The sequence below is a fragment of the Apis mellifera genome, linkage group LG10 (assembly GCF_003254395.2).
Source record: "Apis mellifera strain DH4 linkage group LG10, Amel_HAv3.1, whole genome shotgun sequence".
Taxonomy (NCBI): Eukaryota; Metazoa; Arthropoda; class Insecta; order Hymenoptera; family Apidae; genus Apis; species Apis mellifera.
The window spans coordinates 5,729,681-5,752,222 of NC_037647.1; the positions used below are offsets into that span (position 1 = coordinate 5,729,681).

The 22,542-nt window shown below is 28.0% G+C and overlaps 2 protein-coding genes across 4 annotated transcripts in view; both read right to left on the bottom strand.

Annotated features, from left to right (window-relative positions):
- LOC551733 (amyloid-beta-like protein) overlaps positions 1–11,757 on the bottom strand; it is a 44,058-nt gene extending 32,301 nt beyond the window's left edge. Inside the window, exons 1-2 of one of the 2 annotated variants that reach the window (XM_026443414.1) lie at positions 11,644–11,757; positions 11,417–11,562 (exon numbers count right to left, since the gene is read on the bottom strand). In XM_026443414.1, coding sequence (XP_026299199.1) covers positions 11,417–11,473 — 57 coding nt within the window. In that variant the 5' untranslated portion in view covers positions 11,474–11,562; positions 11,644–11,757. Of the gene's footprint in view, positions 1–11,416 lie in introns of both variants that reach the window. The other variant, XM_016914430.2, reaches the window with a different exon arrangement.
- Positions 11,498–22,389, bottom strand: LOC410023 (persulfide dioxygenase ETHE1, mitochondrial). Of its 2 annotated transcripts, none has more exons than XM_393510.6 (7): positions 22,056–22,389; positions 21,193–21,337; positions 16,977–17,162; positions 15,780–15,868; positions 14,379–14,589; positions 13,283–14,222; positions 11,498–11,742 (listed from the first exon to the last, which is right to left on the bottom strand). In XM_393510.6, exons 1-6 carry the CDS (start codon positions 22,188–22,190, stop codon positions 14,158–14,160), a joined length of 831 nt encoding a protein of 276 aa, XP_393510.1. In that variant the 5' UTR covers positions 22,191–22,389; the 3' UTR covers positions 11,498–11,742; positions 13,283–14,157. The 2 variants fall into 2 exon arrangements, with proteins under 2 accessions (XP_393510.1, XP_006562957.1); XM_006562894.3 differs by lacking the exon at positions 22,056–22,389 and adding an exon at positions 22,017–22,034.
- Between the last annotated feature and the right edge of the window lie 153 nt (positions 22,390–22,542).

Sequence of the window (22,542 nt, forward strand, 5' to 3'; positions counted from 1 at the left end):
AGAGAGAGAGAGAGAGAGAGATATATACTGTTTTATATGAAACTAAACCAGTCTACCATTATTCGTTACTTGACCCAGATAGGAAAAGTAAAGAAAATGGACAAATAAGTTCTGCATGAGTTAAGCGATGTGCAGGGGAACCATCTCGTTACTTTATTTTTTATATACATTTTATTCTTTACGATCTTGTATTCCTTACAATGTCTCGAAAATGAAGAGATTGTGAAAGCAACGATTGAAGAATAATTTCTAAAAAAAAAAAATGAATTATTTTAATTCTTTTCCAAAGAATCGAATTATACGTGGAACAAATGAAATTATTGAAATGTATATATTGAATTTTTTAACAATAGTACTTAATATTTCAACGAATAATTGAAGACATTATCGAATGTAGAATAACGATGTTAAAATAATGTTAAAATAATAAGATCTACGTATTCTCTCGTTAAACGGAATTCAATTTTCTATTTTCCCTTAGAAAAAGATTCTTCTTACAATACAATAGCTCGATATGTTACGGGTCACTTGGTTTTCTGGAGTGGGTGTAAGCGATTTGTGCTATTAGCCAAACTATATTAAGCAAGTTCTTCGAACGATCTCAATCTGTCCGAATAATAGAGGCGATTTGAAGAATTTTCGCCAACAATTCAATCGCCTCGATATTCAAATTACCCGATTTAATCCTTAATTCATTTTCTTTCCTTCTTTTTTTTTTCCTTTCACCTAAATTTTATCTCGGACAAACATAAAAAACTTATTCGTTATTTCGTCAAACGTTATTTCAAAAGTCTTCAACCTACCAAACTCCTCGAATTTTACGATGCATTACATTCCAAAAATAAAAATTCCAATTTTATAAATACCTTCCAGCAATCCTAATTCCATCCAATTTCTCACGATTTGAAAAAAGAACCAAACTAATCATTTCTCGTATCTAACTTAGCTCCATCTCCTTGTTCCATCATCACGTGGAAGAAAATATGGGGGAGGAGGAAAAGGAGGAGGAGGAGGAGGCAACACCTAGCACGATCGATATAAAATTCAACTATCCTCAAACAAGCGCGTTCCCGAGCCATTACTTCGTCCAACAATCTCAACTGCTCCCTTTCAAACGGTTCCAATCTATCCAGAGAAGGAGGGAGAGGAGAGGAGGAGGGGAGGGAGAGAGAGCTCGAATCTCCGGCCGTTTCATTTACACGCCCGCTCTCCACTCCACCATCGATCCACAACGTTTTCACTACTTTTCGCCCTCGAACGCAGAATCCACGAATCGTTTCACGTGCGCGCGTTTCAGGAAGAGGCTTTTACCGATCTCCTTTTCTCAAACACACCAGAGCGGGGGAGAGGGAGAGAACGTCCAACTCTCTTCTCTGTTCCCGTTTCCAATCCGTTTCCATGCATCGATTGTGCCATCGACCGATCTCTTTTTTTCCCCTCCTCCTCCTCCTCCTCCCCCGATTTTATCGACGACAAACGATATTTCGCACGGGCGAAGTGTCAACGGTATTTCTTTTTTTCTTCTCTCTCTCTCTTTCTCTTGGAAAATAGTAGGAAGGAGAAAGAGAGAGAGAGAATGGCGATCACTCTTTGTACGAGAGGATTTTTTTTAACAAAAATTTTGTCTACTTTTTCTTCGAGATAGTAAAGAAAATATTAGAAATTTTGTAGACACGATGATTGGTTGTGCGAAATATTTTTGCAATAATGTATCATGGAGAGAATTTGGTCGAAACTTATCTATTAAGCTGTAATTTATGTTTGGATAAAGGGAGACAGTGATGGAGTGGGATGGCGGTGTGACAGAGACGGAATATCTCGCTCCATCTTCATTTTATTTTATTTGACGCAAGTTACTTGTGAACTTTTCTACAGCAGAGTTTTATATTTGTTCAGAAAGAATCGACTCTCTGAAATTATTCCACGAATACATCTTACGTATAAATGGCAATTATATATAATAAGTTGGAGTTTAGATAATCAGAATTTGTACAAAAAGTTAAAGTATCGTATGTAATGGAACAATAGTTGAATATTAAAGAGAGATGTAGCTTAAAGAATCGTAAAGTAAAAGAATAATTCATACAGAAATGAGATTTAACAAACTCTATTTGATTAAAAATTCTTTCCAGTATAGTTTTATAGCTGTATATATATATATAGAGAGAATATTGTAACGTACGATCTCTTTTTTTACAGTTTGCTAATATAAGTTATTCTCATGTTATCCGTTTAACGATACATGTTATCCGTTTTAATGCCTCAACGTAAATTACAGTTATGGTGATTCGATCCTGTTTTAAAAGTTTCCAATAAATAATTTCTTATAGCTACGATTATTTAATGAAATAATACCTCCTTCGAACACAAGTCATCGATTACAATTCGAATCATTCGTAATATCATTAATAACAAACCATCCACTCTTCTCCAAAAAGAAAAGAGAAGAGGAAGAACACTTTCCTTTCATTCTTTCTTCAAACTTCCAAAAAGTCAATTTTTTAAAAATGGAATTAAAAATCTAAAGGAAGAATAAGATGGAACTGTACACTCATCGTTTAAATATTTTAGGTGTACTAGAGAGATCTCTGTCATCAATGGCACATGGGCAAAGACGAATCATCAATCAGGGTGTCGAAAATGCAAAGGAGGGCGCAAGATTGGAGTCAGATGGTGTTCCTTTGAACACGCGTCCGGGAGCGCAGCCCTTTAAAGCTGATTAGCCCATGTTTTATATAAGATTCGATCTAAGTGGATTTACTTAATGCACTTAAAGCGAATCTGACCGCAGCCTTAAGGAGCTTCGGCCACACGCGACACCGCGTGGAACAGAGTTTTTCAGATGCTGACACACCGAAACGCGACCCTCGATTCCCTTTCTTAAGAAAGGCTCTACGGCCATTGTGCAAATAAGTCGATGGCCGCCGGAAGCCTGACCGAGATGCGCTGCTCTCGGTTTCCGGCGGAGCGGATGGGGATGGGTTCGACTACTAACACACATTTCGAGGAGAGTAGATATTAATTTTCGATAAGTGGAAGAAAAATGATAAAGAAATGCAATGAAATTCAAAATTCATTTTCATCTTTCATTTTCTCCCTCTTTGTTGTTTTATAAGTTATTTTATATATATATATTTTTTTGTATTAAAATTATAGAAATGATTATTATATAAAGAAAAAATATAGAGTTTAAATTTCTGTGTAAAGAAAATAAAGAAAATTCTATTTTGAAATAAATAATTAGAAATATATTTCATATATTGCAGATGTTCGATAAGAAAAGATTATTAGATAAAATGATTGGATTATTCTATTTAAAAATGGAGCAAAGAAGGAAACGTTTCTTCGTTGAATTTATTTTCAATTTATTACAAAACAATGATTGTGCTATACGGTTGCCACGGCTTGTTACGATATCGTACCATAATTGGTCACTGAAACGTAAGCAATTAGTGGGTTTAATCTAAAGTGTATAATACATGTGTTGCATTCGTCGTGTTTCCTAATTGTTATGCCCTTGCATGCAATTCCGCATTAATACGCGTACTAGAATTCGTACTTATAGATTCTGTTATCATCTTTTGCGAAAATTGGAAAACAGATATTTACAAAACTTTCGCATTTTTTTTCAAAATATTGAATTAAGTAAAAATTTCCAATACCAAGGATACCAATAAGAAAGAGAAAAAAAAAATAATTACCGGTTATTTTATCGCGAGTCGTGTCGTTATCTATGGCCGTGCATTCGTAATTTATGAAACTGGAACAACTATATTAGGCCATTCTACAGGTTCATACCGGATATTGCATTAATATTTAAATCAATAGTTGAAATATATTTTTAGTGGTAGAAATATCAATCCCGTTACAGACGGTTTATACTAGAAGATTAATGCTGACTTTTATCGAGTCGTGCATAAAATGTATTTTGGAACGTCAGAAATCTTATAATTTCTCGAAATTTCAAGTCGTATTTTTTCTAAGCAATCTCGATTAATTTTTTTAAAAAAAACATATCAAATATTTGAATTGAAATCCAAAAAATATAATAACCATCCTCATCATCATTTTCTTATATCCAATATCGTTATTGAAATGAAAAGAAGATTATTAATTAATAATATTTTAATTATTATTAATATTATTAATTAATAATAACTTTATTAATTAAAGTTATTGACAAATAAAATATTTCTTTCAGAATTTCTACAATTTAAAATGGTCAAAGAAGAGTGAAAACTTAATAACCTACTTAATAAGAGAAGAAGAATGTGATACTCTTCTCTGAAACTCGCATCAGTAACCTAATATAAAACAGTGGTACATGATACGAAAGACAGTTGAGATAATGCCTGCAATTATCCTCCTACCTCTTAGAGCGAAAGGAGTACAATCATAAACGTGCTTCACCGCCAAAATACAATGCAACATCGACATACTCTATAAAGCTGCACTTTCATTCACCCATCATCCCTCATAATTACTCCAACGATTTTAGAAATCGATGGCCACAGCCTCCACAATGATGCTCATCAACAAGAATACTCGAACAACATCTCTTTTTCATAAAAATAGCTTGAAAGAAATATCTAAGTGTGATATTTAAAGTAGAGTAAGAAGTAAATAATTTACTAAAATATTTTTACTTTGTTTTAGGTACAACACCATGAGTAAAGTATTAAATAATAATATTACTATAATGATGCTCATCAACAAGAATACTCGAACAACATTTCTTTTTCATAAAAATAGCTTGTCCCAGAATGAAAGAAATATTTAAATATGATATTTAAAGTAGAGTAAGAAGTAAATAATTTACTAAAATATTTTTATTTTATGTTTTAGGTACAATAAGTAAAGTATTAAATAATAAGATTACTATAACCATACAATGATGCTCATCAACAAGAATATTCAAACAACATCTCTTTTTCATAAAAATAGCTTGAAAGAAATATTTAAGTGTGATATTTAAAGTAGAGTAAGAAGTAAATAATTTACTAAAATATTTTTACTTTATGTTTTAGGTACAACACCATAAGTAAAGTATTAAATAATAATATTACTATAATCGTACAATGATGCTCATCAACAAGAATAGTCGAACAACATCTCTTTTTCATAAAAATAGCTTGAAAGAAATATTTAAGTATGACATTTAAAGTAGAGTAAGAAGTAAATAATTTAATAAAATATTTTTACTTTATGTTTTAGATACAACACCATAAGAAGAAACACGGCGTCAATTTCCATTGTGTAAAATATTAAATAACAATATTACTATAATCGTAAAGATAATAATACCTCCAAATTTGTAAGTTGTCCAATATTACTTGCATGAAATTATAAATAATTTCTTAATTCGCATTACACTCGTATTCGATGCTGCGTAATGCAAAACGAAGCTGAATTATTAAATTATTTAACATTGCTGGCGCGAAATTATAAATAATTAATTAACAAGTGTCCTTCGTATATACATATATATATAGTTAAATAATCATGATGACTAGTTCTTCTAATAAAATATCTACATACACGTTTAATAAATTTAAAACGATATATAATTATTACCACTACTACTATATATTACTTTAACTACTTTATAATCGTAAAATTAATTAGAAATTTAGAAAACTCGTTTTAATTTGCAAACAAATTGTTTTATCACTCGCAACACGTGAAATTTCCCAAATCTAATTCTAATCGAGAAAGCGAGAAAGCTCTAGCAAGATCAGCTCTCGATTCATCCAAATTCTTCTAAAAAATTCATCCCGATGTTGGAATAACGGAATCCAGGTCCGAGAGCTGGTTGTTAATTTATAAGCACCGGTGCAACTACTCCACGTCACCTTCTGTTATCCGAATGACCCTTACGAGCGGTCCGACGATTTATTAACACTGTATTGTTAAAGGCTCTCGAAACGTTCACGGGCAGAAAGCTCGGGTTGTTCGCCGGGTAGGGTTCCGTTTGGAAAACTAATAACCATCGAGAAATCGACTTCTCCGACGAGGAATTATTACGCCGCTCGTTAATCTTCCCCATAAATCTTTCGCGAAATCTGTTATCACCCGCCCAATTCATCTCGAAAGCAAAGTTTCTTCGTTTATCTAAAATTAATTCTCTTTTTTTGAAATACAATATCTCGCGTGGCCCAATTTCGACATCTTGGACGAGATGTTTTAATCGATCGTTTTATTTTCTAGATTATTTTCTAAATTATTTTTTAGATTATTTTTATAGTTATTATTTTCTAGGTGGTGTTTCTCAATGCGAAATGCAAGCAGATGTCGAATACGATCATTTTTGGATAGCATACGAAGTTTTTCTCATTTTACTTGGTCAATTGTTATGCTGGAGGAGGTGTAAAGATCTTTGAAGGAATGAAATGGGATTGGAAAGGAGATACTCTGCAGAATATATTTCGTAACTAACCAAAAGTTGCATCGCTGAAGAAATCAAAAATCAGGAGATCAAACTCGACAAGCAAATTTGGAGAGTTGAAAGTTGTCGATATACGTGGAGGTTGTACGAACAGGATGGATGGAAATCATTCAGGACGGAGGAAATTGTTACTATTACGAAGTTGCTTTCGAAAGGGAAATGTCAAATAAGCATTCTTTATTGCAAGAATATATCAAAGGAATATTCATCAAATTTTTTTTTTTTTTAACGACGTACGAAGATAAATTCTTCGTAAAAGAAACTTCTTCTCCTCTCACAAACATTCGCAGCTATTTATATTTATTTTTTAACGACATGCGAAGATAAATTCCCCCCTGTTCGACTGTGAAAACTTCCTTTCGTCCAATTCTCGAGCATTTGCGGATATTTATATATCGTTATATCCTCTAATCCTCGCAAGATAAATCACAAATCGAGATTCGAATTTTAAATTAGATTTTTCGATAAGTTGGAAACTCATTTTACGCCTAATCGACAGTGCGTAACGATATCTAATTTTTTATTCGTGCAACTAATATAGAAATAATAAATATACGTGTCTCGATAAAAAGATGGAAAAATATTTCGCATTCGGTCAAATCAGTCGGGGATTAATAAATGCCGGATTGTAATAGATATCTCCTCGAGAGATATTAAACGACAAAATTAATTGGCGAGTATATCTTGTCTAAGAAAGTGTTAAAGTGTTGTGAAAGCGTTGTTAAAGATACAGGTAAACACGAAATAATTTTGAAATAATTTGATCGTTCGAATACGATAATTCATCATATTGGTGGAATAGCAAGACGAGCAATTAGAAAATTTGATAGCTACGAGGGATTTGAGAATCGATTTTTATCTTTTTCAGAATACAGTGGATATAATGATCGAAATTAGCAGGGATAATTTAGGAGTAACGTGTAATTTTTTCGTTTCTCTTTCATTTGTCTTTTTTTTTATTACTTTGTATCAATGAAAAGATGAAAGATCTATAAATTTGAAAGGGATTAATTGTTCATAAATCATCGATCAACGATGAAAAGCAATTTATTATATAATTGGGAAAGTTTTGTCGGATTTTTATGATGGAAGAGAGAAGTAAAAAAAAGAAAAAGGATATTTTAAAAATGATTAGAGAATAGACATAAATGAGATTGTAAGAATTATAATATATAGTTTTTTTCTTTCTCTTTCATCTCTTCAATCGTGCGTCTTTCATTCATCGAAGAAAATGAGGATACGAATAATTTTATATAATTCATTTTTTAATACACGCGAAATATTATGAAAATGCAAAGGGACGTGTAACGAAACTTGAAATATTTAAAAAAAAAATTGTAATTATTTTATGATTTATTTATTTCAAAATTTTCATCCTTCGATTTTTTTTCCAATAATAAATTTCTAATTAAAATATCAAGATATATTTTTTTTTTTTAAACTTTATATATATATATTCATAAAAAGTGAAAGAAGATACTAGATAGTACTTCTGTATCCTACTTCTCTTCTATTATAAGTCAGTCTTTTATATCCATGTGTACTCGATGCGAGTACATAGTTGTAGGGAAGATTACTAGAGATAGAAGTAGAGATTCAAGTATATAATTCTTCTCAAGATTGCATATTTTCTAAGAACAATACAACTATATACGCGGCTATATATATATATATATATATATATATATTGCTGGATTTAAATATTTTACGAGGATTTTACGTGAGATATTGCCGCAATATAATAAAATGTCTCATTTACATTAAATTAATCTCTCTTTCCAATTTTTAACTCTTTCCACTTTCATTAAGATACGAGTAATGATTATTATATACGAAGAAATATTCTTTTCATTTAAATAAGAAAAGATATAAAAAGTACGAATATATATATATATATATATCCAGTTATTCTTAATTTATCAAACATCAATGAATTACAATTAATTACTTTCGAAAAATATTTCACGCCTTCTTTCACTCGTTAACAAAAATTTCTCGGTTATTGTACGTCTATAAGATTCAGGTTACGCAGAGATTTAATTTTTCATTTCGAATCATTCGAATGATAATCGTTGCTAAATTATCTCTCGAATATCTGACGTTATCTCTATATCTGGCGCGAGTAAATCATTTGCATTTGCATTTGCTTCCACTCTAGTAATAACCGCTCTTATAACAGCGGTGATTTCGTTATCGGATTAATATGCAGTTTGATTAAAAAAGAAGCATTTAAAAAGAGAACGATCGAAGAGAGATGGAGCGAGGAAAAAGGTAGAGAGAAAGAGAAGGAGAAAGAAAAGAAGAGAAAAAAAAAAAGGAAAACAGGGAGAGAATGAAAGAAGATAGCGGTGTGAAAGATGACCTTAAAAGAATCTGCGTCGAAAATGAAAAATGCATTGAAACTCTTTCGTCCTCATTTACCTCCGTGCTCCATTACCAGAGCATTTTCTCTAGTACGCCAGCATGGGGACAAGGAACCACATTTAAGCGGCGAAATATCTTTTTTTCCTTTTTTTTTTTTTATTCCGTGAAAACGGTAGCTTTACGATGGAAAAAAATGGGACCGCGGGAAATGAGGAAACATCGAAAGCCACCGGAAAAATCTTTAACTGTGCGTTTCAATCATGCGACACAGCGTGCCTTTAATTATGGCAAATCTAGGTGAAGATTGTAATTGCGTTTAAGTACAAAAACGGTTGGATATCGGAAGAAAAAACGGGACCAACGTTTATTCGAAGAAGAATTCTTCTTTTTTTTAAACTATGAAATATTTGGTTCTGATTATTCAAGTTAACAAGTGATGTTCAGAAAATGGAGAAAAATATTGATTTAATATTGAATTATAAAATAACTTATATTATCATTTAAAAATTAAACTGGAAATTCTATCCAATATTATTTAAAATACTTCTGATTGAAGATTTATTTTGTCTGGAAGGAATTTCTAAAAATTATTTATTCTAGAAAAAACACTATTTTTAAATTTTATTTTCTTGAAAAAGAAAAAAAAATTTAATAATGGAAAATTACCTGGAAAAATTGTAGCTATAACTATCTAATTATTGTATTACGTAACAAATATAATAAACATAATAAACGCAAAAATTTACAAACTAACAAATTCATCATTTTTTTCAGATTTATTCGTCTCTCTAAATTTTAGACTCGGTAAAATAATTGAAGAATAACAAAAATAGGAAATGTTTATTTTTAATAATTTTATAATTCAAAATGGATTTATAATATAAATTATTTTATACGGCAATTAAATAAAAACAGAGATAAAATAGAATGGAATGAAATAGAATAAGATAGAAAAAAGAATACACAAGTGTAAAAGGTTAATAAAAAGGTTAGTAAATGAAAGAATGTATTGAGATAAAAACGTAAATCAAATTAAATTTTTTTGGTTCAAAAATTGATTGAAATAAAGATTATTTTATTTTCTATATTAAATAAAATAAATTAATTTAAAAAAAATTGCAAACAATGGTACAATTTCAAATGACAACATTGGCTCTTGAAAAAAAAGTCGAGTCGACGATCTTTCTTATTTCGTATTCTATGCCCAAATGATGGTGCACCTTTCCAGAACGAACTTTTCCATCTATTAGACGCGATTCTATTTCGTGGTAATGGGAGAAACGAGCACGTAAATTGAACTGTCACACGGAATTAACGTTAACGAGAAAATCGTTCGCAAATCCGTTTTGCGACTTACGTATTTGCAATCTCTTTGCTTTGTCTGTGCCTCCGGAGTTTTGCCTATGTTCGTTCATGCGTGATAATTTGCGCATACACAAGGTTACTCCCCCGGGATAGGTGTGCTTTGAAACGTTTTAAAAGCGAGCGCTTCCTAAGGACCGTGCTTCTTTTTTTCCCGACAAAAAGAACACACCGAAACTTGTACGGCATCGCTGGAACACCGTTAACACTTTACGAACGAGAATTTTGATTCGACGTTATTCTCGAACGTTACGTAAAAAAGTTTGACAAAAATTTTAGACGTGGTAATTAATCGCAAATCTATAATTGATTCCTTCCTTTTATCGATATTTTTACGAGTGCAACGAGAATCGCGATGTAATTATAATGCGATATGATGGAACGATAATTGCACGATTTTTAAAATTCTCTAGAAAATATATACATTAAGAAATCTAGTTTCTAATAAAAACTCGTGTTCTTTTCAATAAAAAAAAAAAAAGATTAATTAGTATGATATGTGACATTAATGATTAAAATTTATGAAAATCTACACTTCAAAAAACATAATTTTTAATCCAGAATTTGTGATAGTGATAAAAAAGATAGTGATAAACTATTAGTGATTAAAAATTTAGTGAAAAATCTTAAGATCCTGACATCTTAAAATCTTAATTTCTGATCAAGAATCTGTGATTGTGACGTGAACCAATAGAAAAGAGCAATTGGTATAATCGTATTACGATACATGACATTAACGATTAAAATAGCCAGCAAAGTAGCGAGGACAGGATATTGTGTGATATATAACGTCAGATTCGATTAATGCCGCTCGGTCGCATGGAAAGAGCGTTGGAGTCTAGTAGGCGGTTGATCGTGTAGTCCTCGAACGAAAGCAAACATTCTTGTCGAGAATGTACGTGTACGTAAGTTGTCGATCGTTACAGCCGCACAGTATAATGCACTCTAAATGAACGCATCGCGGTGCATCGATTGAGCCCTGTAAACCGTTTGACAGGTAGCACACGGTGCTTAATTGGGAAGCATTTAAGAGAAATTTCACGAAACAAGTACACTGTGGTCATTACATCGATCGTGATGCGCGTTGCGCGTGACATTTGCCGCTTGTTCGCTGAGAGGGTAAAAAAATAAAAATTGTCATCGAAACTAGTCGAGAAGAAATTATCCGAGACGATCGATTCGCGATGGTTGCATGTCTAACGTGTTGTTCCTGTTTTCCTCTTTTTGAATCGAAACGGTACTTACTTGAACCCGGCAGACCATCAAGACGCCCAGCAGTGCGGGCACCAGCATCCCCTTCATCTTTCTTCCTTGATTGACTGTTCGTAAAACTCCCGCACGATGTGTCGTTTGGATTCCTCTCGTAATGATTCCTGGCTTAGCTCGATCTTCTACGAAGAAACGACGATGCACTGACTAACAAACGCCAGAAACGTTGCAGAACAAATTGCTATATGCAAGACACCACTCACCCGCCGTATACGAGAGCACAGCGTACTACTGTGACACTGCTGCTGGGTGGGTCGCTTTACGAGAAATCAAGATGGAGGTGAAACGCGGCGCCGGTGCCGCTGAAACGATTCGACCAATCAAAAGCTGTCACTAGATGACCGCGCCGGAGGGTGCGTTCACATGCGCGCAATGGTCAGTCGATAATGTGGCGGGAATATCGTGATTTTAAATGATATACTTCACCGTGCTATGTAATTGTCAACTTTTGACAGATTTTCCGGCGGAAATGTTACTTTCAACGAAACATCTGACGGCTATTCTATTCAAACTGCTAGTATTAATCAGTGAAATAGCTTTTATATGAAAAGATAATTTAAAAAACATATAAATAAAAATTAAAATTTATATACATATTAAATATAGAAATAATAAAAAGTCTTTATCTAGATTAATTATATAAGTTACATTTAAGATAAACAATTCAAATTGTTTATATTTAAATAAATTTTATTTAAATAAATTTACATGTTATAATTTAACGTTTTCATAAAAATATAAAAAAAAATTAAATATAAGTGTTATTTATTATTTTTAAATTATTGTTTCGATCAATATGTCAGATTATTTATTTCTTTATTTTTCTCTGTTGAAAATATTACTAAGAATCATTCAAAAATCATTGGAAAAAAAATAGCAGATAGAATGAAAATTAAAATAACAAATCGAATTATTTACATTATAATGAAGATAACTTTATATGATTATATAATAATATTCTAAAATGAAAACATTTAATATTATCTATATAATAATCATTGTTTTAACATATGTAATAAATGTTAATCGAATCGTATGTGATTAACATTCTGAATCGAAACACGATTAACAACACATAATTGCATAAATATTCAATTAAATGATAAATTTAATCTATATTTCAAAGGTTTCACGTGTTTGATATAGGCAACCAAAATATCCAACATATGTATAGAAAGGCTAATACCAATCGATGACAAAGTTTGGCGCGTGATTCGTCGCAGTCAACTGACACTTTCGAATGTTTCGATTTCCAACAAAAAAAAATAAAATAAATCTGGCAGCATATAGTATATATCCATATACGATCGAAAGAAAACATTGTCGATCGAAACGACAATTTATAGATGTACTTGTCTATCATAGTCACCATTACACACCGGTAATAACAGTATGAATAAAGAAAGAATAATATTTCGCGCTATGACATCATTTACATTCGCCTCTAATACTTAACCATGCTGTAATACGTAATCAAGACGAGACAGAGAAAAAGACAGAGGAGACAGAGGAAAGAAGACGAAATCAAACGGTATACAATGCAATATCGTGAGCAGCATATTATATTAAAAACTTTTTAAGCTTGACAAATTGCCTGAGACTATATCATTGCATCCGCTTACTTTCGGTTCTCATTTTTTTACGGTTTAGAGAAACGTACACATATATCTTATCAAAAGTCTCTGAAGCATTTCGTTTTGTTAACAACCGCATACCCTAGTCTGACTTTTCTATTTTTCGTCTAAGCCACCGGACCCAGGGAAATTACACATTCCGCGTGGTTTCATCTGTTTTTCTTCTTCCCCGCGCCCCTAACCTCACTGTCTCTTCTTTTATACATACCTTCATCTCTTTCTTTTTTTCAGGAAAGCATGAAAACGCACGAGCAGATAGCCTTGGCCCATACCTTTGCCCGTGTGTCGGCCACCGTACCCACTGGTTACCCTGGAAACGGTATCGATTTCAACCCTCAGCTATGCAGTAGAAACCAGCGGCACACCATGGGGGTCTCTTCATCCCGAGTTTCGACAAGACAGCCCGTTTAAACTACCCGATTACACCAACCTTCATCTCTATTACCGTCTTACATTTCGTTTCGCGTACTTCACAAATTCAGTTCTTCAAACGATATTTGAGGTTAGGGGACACTGTGAAATTAACGGCGAAATTTGGAACTATTACGAACTATTTTTTTGATTCAATGATTTCCGCTTTTGTAGGCGGCTAATTCGGCGTATTTATTTATGTTAATATAAAATCTTCTTTATTATATGAAAAATATATGTTTATAGAAGAATATTACATTCAGTTGAAAAATAAATGCATTACATTGGCTGACACAGAGATCTAAATGTCCCAACAATAAATACAACATATTCTATATGTATATATAGCAAAATTAATTAGTTTTTTAAATTTAATATAATTATTTAGAAAATAGGACAAATGTTTAATGAAAATGAAAAAGACATGTAAAAACAACTTCGTATTTCGCAATGTAATTTTAAATTTTAATCTTAATAATAGCGCGAATTTAAAAATTAAAAGCAAAAGTATCAATTAAGAATAATATATGCGCGCTTTTCTTAAATTTTTTTTATGTTTATTATATAATTAAATTCCTTTTATTATAAACTATTATTTTACATAAAACGACAAAATTGAATTAACATCGGTCGATCGATGAACGTAAAAATACCACAGAAGAGTTCATCTCTTCATGGTTTCTGTTCCTCGTGAACTTCATATAATCCGCAAACTTTATTAGCCGGTAAAGCTTTATCTAAAAGGGTAAACAAAATTTTATGCTTATAAAGTTTAAAAAGTAGTAGTAGTAGTAGTAGTTACAGAAATATCAAGCTTTGTCATGATTTTCAAATAAAACTTTTGAAAATTATATAATGCTTTAAATATATAATACATAAACGAATTAACATACCTATCATTTTTGGATAAGATAGATTAAGATTATTCATTATGTTCACAAATTCATTTAGTGATTTAGATAATCTCGGATTAAGAATCTTCTCCTCAGCCACCGTAGTTACCGTTCTACCACAATAATCATGAGCTGGATATAGCTTAAAATTTTGTGGCAATGTAAAGATTTTTGTATGAATTGATTTATATAAAATCTCTGATGATCCACCCTATAATAAACAAAAATAATAAAAATTAACTTATTTTTAAATTATACTAAGAATTAATTAAATTTTAAATTATATTAGAAACATTAATAATAGATTGAGAACTGATTAAACATTCCATTTATATTCAAGTTAAAATTTTTATATGGAAAAAACTTAATACAGCTTTCAAAAAGAACAGATAATTTATTAGTCTAAAAAATTTATATTAAGAAATACAAATAATAAGGTTGAAAATAAAAATTATAATTATAATAATTGCACAAGATAAAGATAGAAGTTTGGGGAGACATTTCATAATTATCTTATCTTCTTTGGTATGTATATTTATAATTGGCACGATTGGGTGCATCTGTGAATAGTTTAGTTTTTCACTTTTTTTTAGTCATTCTATTTATTTATTAAAAAAATATAATATTTTTATAAATTTAAGAAATCAATAATTAATCAAATTCATTTGAAATAATTGGAATTTATAATAAATTAATGAAGTGCAATTTAATCTAGAAAATTGGTGTTATATTTTAATTTGTATTTTTGAAAATTTAATTAAATATCATCGACTGATATATAATATAAATAAATCTATAAAATGAAAAAATAATAATAAAAATATAATATTTTATTTAAATAAATATCAATGATGTGACACTTTTAAAATTATTAGCTTCTAAATAAATGATGCATAATATGCAGAAGTTATCACATACAATATTGAACATACATAATTTTACGTCAGCACTTTCCGTATGAAGTATCCATCGTCGCCAGATTTTAAGATTGAACGCTCTCTACCATCCCTTGCGGTTCATAAATTAAATGTTCCGTAAAATATGATATTTAGAACGTTTTTCGTTTTAACGTTCTTCACGATTGCGTCAATGAAATATATCAAATATAAATATACATTTAATAATTATGAAATAAAATCTATAAAAGTATAATAGATAGATTCACGTAAAATATTAGTTTTGCAAATAAAACTTTTCTTCGAAATTATGGAATTCGAATTTAAAAAATTTCTCTAAATTTTTTTTTATTTATAAATCATTTTAAAATAATTAATCGAAAAAATTGATTAAATAAAGTAAAGAATATTTCTATATATTTTAATATTTATTTCCAATAAAATCTTTGCAATATTTTTTTCAAGTTTAAATTTATTATAAAAAAAAATCTTTTTATTTACAAACCTGAAAATCTGTTCGTCCACATCCACGTATTAAAAGTGCATCGCCAGTAAATGCAATGCCTTGTTCGTAGCAGACATAAGTAACACAACCTATTAAAATATTAATTTATCGATTATAAGCTTACATGGTATTATACTGAAAAATAAATTCATTAAAAATTTGATGTTTTAAAATGTAAAATATTAAAATACAAGATTTAATAAATATAAATGTAATGATATAACTTTTATCGATCAGTTCCTGTTTTTTTTTTATCATTTCTGATGTAGTTTAATATTTTAAATGTTATAAAACTATAATAAAACTAGATAAAAATAGGAAGACACAAATAAATACAAATAAAGTAAAAACAAACTCATGTATCATCAATATAAAATATCACATTATTGTAAATGAAATGTGTAATAGTAGCAAGTGGCAGTAATGTATCATATTATAACATTAATAAAATAAAATAATATTGCCAAAATATCAAAATACAAACAAATATTTTATCTATATGTTAAAAACAAAACAACAAAAAATAAAAAAAACATAATAAATTAATAATAATAAATAAATATATTGATTCAAATAGAAATATATATTTCTTCTAATAAATATTTATATCTTATATTATATTTATTATTAAAAATGTAATAATATAATATCAGAAACAAATTTTTCATATAGTTTAATTAACATACTTCAATATAGATAAAATAATTATTTATAATTAATTTAATTAATAAATTTATTACAAAATATTAATTCTATGAAATGATATTATACCTAATTATTATTTTCAATTATAAGTTCATCATTAATTTATATTGTTTATTAATATTTCATTAATGTATCATTATTGTCATTAATTATATACATCATTATTATAATAAATCAAAAAGACCAGGTATATTTATAAATAACAGTGTATGTACAACGTGTTAACATATTCATATGTTATAAAAGAGAGTAAGACTGTTTTTACTCTTGCTCTCTTTCTTCTTATTCAATGCAAGTCTAAATTGCTTATAACTTATAATAAATACATTTCAACTGATCTTTTTACTAACCAATTTTTATTTTTGTTTCAGGTTTTTAGAAAAGACTCTTCAAACTTGTTCCACGAATACAATCAACACCCTGTACAACCCATTCTTAAGCACAAGTAAGTACTTCTAATGAAAAAAAAAGAGAAAGAAAAAAATATCTGACCTTCGGTATGTCCGGGTGTAGGAAGCACCTGTAAATTATGCCTGCCGAAGCATATTTGGTCATCCGGATTCAAGAGTATATCAGCCTTAGCGCCGCTGCTACGTGATATCATTGACTGGCAACCAGGTAACAAACACTTGAGCCTTCCTGTTCCGGTGATATGATCAGCGTGCATATGCGTATTTACTGCAAAAGGCATTTACCCATACGGGGAAAGGTTATCGGTCATCACAAATGCTTTTCATTGGCCGGCGGCCATCCTTCTCAAAATTCATTTTAATATTAAAATTTTACTCAGTGGGGTTCGCATTCAAAGCTTTTAGATATTTTCATTAATATATTCGTAATGGTTAATAATACATAACGTAAATGAGAACGAGAGAGAATTATTTCGAGTAAGTTTTTCAATTAAATCGTATCACGCGCTTTGCAAAATACGGGAAGAAAGTTATACAATAGAAGAAAATGGCACGTAATAAGAAAATATTTATTTTTATGTAAAAATCTCGTTCAAAAGCATGAGGACAATTGAAAGATTTAATAATGTCACGTTTTCGAATTTTTATAATAAATGATTATTTATGTATATGTGTGTGTGTGTAAAATAAAATTATTATATATGGAATCTTAGACTTATTAAATTTTTCGTCTATCGTCTTCATTTGCTTGATTATAATAATATCTGGAAGAAGTTATGAAATAATTAATGAATTTCCTTAAACTTCATATATTTTGTTTTTATCACGTAAGTATATTATATTCTATATAAATAATCCATAAAAATATCTTACCTATGCCATGAATAATAAATATATATTTTTTTTTTTTCATTTATATATACATTCATCTTACTATTTTATCGCTGTATTTGGAAATTTGGATAATAAATAAAGAAAACTCAGAAGCATATATGGCAGCAGACATATGAGGCATCGTGCAATGAAGAGAATCAAGCCTGAAAAGCGGATTGAAGATGTAAAAATGAAATTATGTACAATGAAGATGCATCATAGATATGTAAGCATTTAATAAATATTTAAATAATTTAATCATATATATTGATATAATTAGAATATTTAAAGCATATTAAAATATATATAAAAAAAATAAGCGATTATTCATAAGCATAATTTTCAAAGAGAAATATGATTGAGAATGATGAATGTCGTCATACTTTTGAACAGAAGTGTATACATTATATGATATAATGTTTTACACAATTAAGTTATATCATGTTTTTAATTTTTATATTAATATTTATTCTTAACTCTGAATTTAAATATATTGATTAAATTTTAGTAGATTAAAATTTAGATAATTCTTCATAAAAGGAAACTTAAAAATTTATATCTTCTCGTCAAAAAAATTTTCAAACCATATGCATTTTCATAAATTATTTTTATACATTGTCTTCTTCTAACTGATTTTTTTCATAAATCGATTTATATGTAACAAGATATATAAGTGTAAATAAAATAATACGATATTTACACTTTATTAATAAAACATAGATATCATTGACTACTTTATTATCATAACGACTCTGTTTTCACTTCATAACGGTTGTATCATGTTTATAAACAATGATTAATTAAATTAGCATTTTCTCGTCTGATTAGAAAATTTAATTATCTATAAGAGTAAAATTAAATTACTTCCATGATAATAATTAATATATAATTACAAGATATTTACAAATTATTTAAATAAAGGTTATCATAATCATTGGATTGAAGATATATTTGCTATGATCATCATATATTTAATCTTTTTGTTCAACGTGTATTATAATATATTTCAATTTCAATTATTAATATGTATTTGTTTAAGAATAAATATTTGAACAATATCTTGAACAATATCTGAATATTTTATATTTTAAAAATTATTTGGAAGAGTGAAAAGGACGTGTAAAGATAAAAAGTACTTATTATACTCTATAAAATTAAAATATTTCATAAATAATTCAGTTTCTCGTTTAAGTTTCATCTAATCCCAATATGTGATTGCTTTTATGACGAAAAAATGGTAATGAATTAATGCAAAAATTCCATTAAACAAAACCATTGGATACAATTGCGCTTTGCAATTATATCAATAAAACTCCAAATATTCACAATACATAAAAACAATTTAAAACAGAAAAAACATAATATCATTTAATTCAACTCTCTAAATTGTTTTTTTACGTCAAATAAAATATCAATATCCATTAATATATAAGAGTAACATAACAATATCATTTAATTTCCCTCTTTTTAAGCTTTTCTATTTCAAATTCTTATCAAAAATACACATAGGTTCGCCCAATTACATGAAATGAACTTGTATGTGTATAAATTACGCTTTGACTTTTTTCAATAAGCCATATAATTAATATTTTCAAGTGGACTTTTACGCTTTACTTCGAATGGAAGACTTCGAGTGGCAATTTGAACAATTAAGCGCACGGTTTCCTTAATAATACTTGCACTTCATTAAATTATTGAATTATCGATGTGTTCGCGCTCAATAGACTCCAGTTAAGAAGTTTTAACCGAGGAGAACGTTTTTGACCCTATTGTATGGGATGATATATCAACGCGGTACATTAAATCGGTATGGTGTACGGTTTCGTGCTCTTTAATTTATATTTCTTCTGTGTAATCGGATTGAAACAATTGATGGTTAATTTAGTTGTTTGTCCAATATAGTTAAAACGAATCCACTGAATAATATACTTATGCGCATTTAAGATTACAAGTAAGATTTGCGCTTTTTTCAGTGTATACAAAGCTAAACTGAAAATCGTGATTAAGTTGAAAATAATTTAATCGATGTAGATAAATTAAAAATCATGATAAGGTTAAGATGGATTTTAGAAGAAATTTAGCTTTAAAGTATAAGATTGTCGGATTTCGTGGAAAATAAATCATATTTCATAATATCATAAATTTACAGCAAAATAAGTTTTAGAAAAAGTAATTTTTTAAAAAAAAAATGTAATATTGAATCGTAATTATTTGAATTGATAAATAATATAAATTCTGTTGGTGCATATTATCTTTTATTAAAGTTTATTAAAACAAACTTTAAGATATATATGCTTTTTTTATAAAATAAAATGAAAATCTTGTTGAGAATAATTTAATAACTTCAGAAAAAATATAGGAGTTGTAATGTTAAAACTTGTAAAGTTGAGATGTCTAATGAAAAATATATATTATACTATAATATTATAAAGAACTTATAAGAAAATAATTTTTAAAAAAAATAATTTTCTTAAGATATTATTCTATATTATACTGCACAATTTATCTAATAATTGAATTTAATAAGATGATAAAAGCTAATATTAAATTTTAATTTCAAGAATTTATGTTGTTTGTCATTTTTTTATCATATCTTAAATTAAATAGATTTAATTATTGATTTATTTCTTGTTTTTGATTAATATATCAATATATCAATCAATTATCATTTAATCTTTTTTTCATATATTTATTTATTTATTTTGTATATAAAGAAATTGTTATTTATTGAAAATATTCTACATATACACTCCTTTTCCATAGAGTCTCTCAATTGTAAATGTTTTTCTTCATTAAATTATGAGAAATTATTTTTCATTAAAACGAAAACATGTGATTTATTTGATAATGTTTGATTAAATTTCAACGGATTAAATTTCATTACTCTAATATTAGTATTCATTCACACCAATAAATAAATGTAAATTCATATATCGATATAATTCAAAAGAGCATACCACAATGATTAATTAAAAGCTAATATAATCATTTACATGGCAATCAAATGCAATTAGTTCGAAAATATTACTTGTATCATTTTTGGATAAATGGTACATATATATTGAAAATTAAAAATATATAATATTGCGTTAACACATCTTCATTTAATAGATTTTATAAACATTTAGGTAATTGTTATTTTCAAGAATAAAAATAAGTTTTATTTTAAACATGTATCGTAAGAATAGAATAATTTATAATAACAAAAATTTAAAAATATTAAATTTTATTCTAAGTGAAAATATATTCCTTCAAATAATTTTCTTTATTTTTTTTTTAAAAATAAAATTTTTTTCGCTTGAAAAAATATATTCCATAGATTCATTTTATTTTTTAGGAAAAAAAAATCATCCTATTTCCCACGAATTTCAAACAACAGCGAATGAATATTTTCTGTGCAAAACGTAATTATATTCTCAACTTACTAGCATATTTTAATGTTAATCCCAATTCCTCAATAATAGTTTTATCTCGTTCTGCCCATTCAATGACCGGATCAATTAAAATCGCTGTTTTATCGTTGATATCAGCCAACAGATAAGTATATGTGCAGGATGTAGGATCGAACATCTAAGAATTTTAATTAAAATTTGTTAAAAAAAAAAAAAATTAAAAAGATATTTATGAGTTTTATGCTATTAGCAAAAATATTGTTTATAATAAAATTAAATTAATTAAGAATTATTAAATAATATATTATTATTAAATTAATAAAATATAATTATTTATAATAATATACATATTTTAATAACATATTAAATTATCGATAAAACCAAAATACCTTAATTTTTTGTTTTTTACAGCAAAATATTAAATGCAATATTAACTGTTGAAATATTTAATATTTCCAGTTTAAATAATCTAATGTATTTGAGAAATTATGCTTGATTGATAGTTGAATATTCTATTTCATTTGTTAATATTCTATTTCAATTGTTAATATTATAAAAATATTAACAATTATAAAAATATTAACAATATTACTTACATACACATATTTTTATATTTTTATATATTTCTATTTTTTTATAAAATAAATTATGAATTAATATAACAATATAATAAATTTGATATAATATATAATATTATCATTTAATATAATATGATTTATATAAATTATAAATTAATTAAATGAAAAAGAAAAAAATACGCAATTAAAAATTGATTTCTTGAAAATATTAATATTTATGTAATAAATCGCTAGATGTCACTATAATTATGATAATGAAATACATGAACAAATACATACACAGGTGTTAGAACGTTACTTGCGCAGTTATTGACTTACTTGACGAAACAAAAAATCTTTTGAAAACGGGATTGGTTCTGTTAACGGTGCACATTTAACACAAGAATTCGTAATAATTAAATTATTTTTAACAACTGAAAAATTTAGATATTGTTGACACAATTTCTTCAACATATTCAAAATATAAACGATTATGTTATTTATGATTAAAATAACATATCCTCACATCACAATCAATAGCACTGTAACAACTTGATGCTTGTTAATATTAAAATAACGCAACGATAAAAACAAAAATCATTTTCTTAATTCTATTATCTTGATTAGATACTAAGTCTATCTTTTACTAATGCATATATAACATCATATATAACATATGACATCATTTATATATATATATATATACATGAAATGAAAAATGAATGCAGTATTTTCATGTATAAAAATAAAATTAATTTATAATTTATTTTTTGTTATATTATATAACAATAAAAAATAATAAACTTTATAAATTTTAAATTAAGAT

What these genes read in the sequence shown, in the direction of transcription:
- LOC410023 (XM_393510.6), bottom strand. Translation starts at nt 22,190, where the DNA reads ATGTTGAAGAAATTGTGTCAACAATATCTAAATTTTTCAGTTGTTAAA. An exon ending in TACACCCGGACATACCGAAG is followed by an intron (nt 15,869 to 16,976) that starts GTCAGATATTTT and finishes ATATTTTAATAG; the next exon opens with GTTGTGTTACTTATGTCTGC. An exon ending in ATCTTATCCAAAAATGATAG is followed by an intron (nt 14,223 to 14,378) that starts GTATGTTAATTC and finishes TTACCCTTTTAG; the next exon opens with ATAAAGCTTTACCGGCTAAT.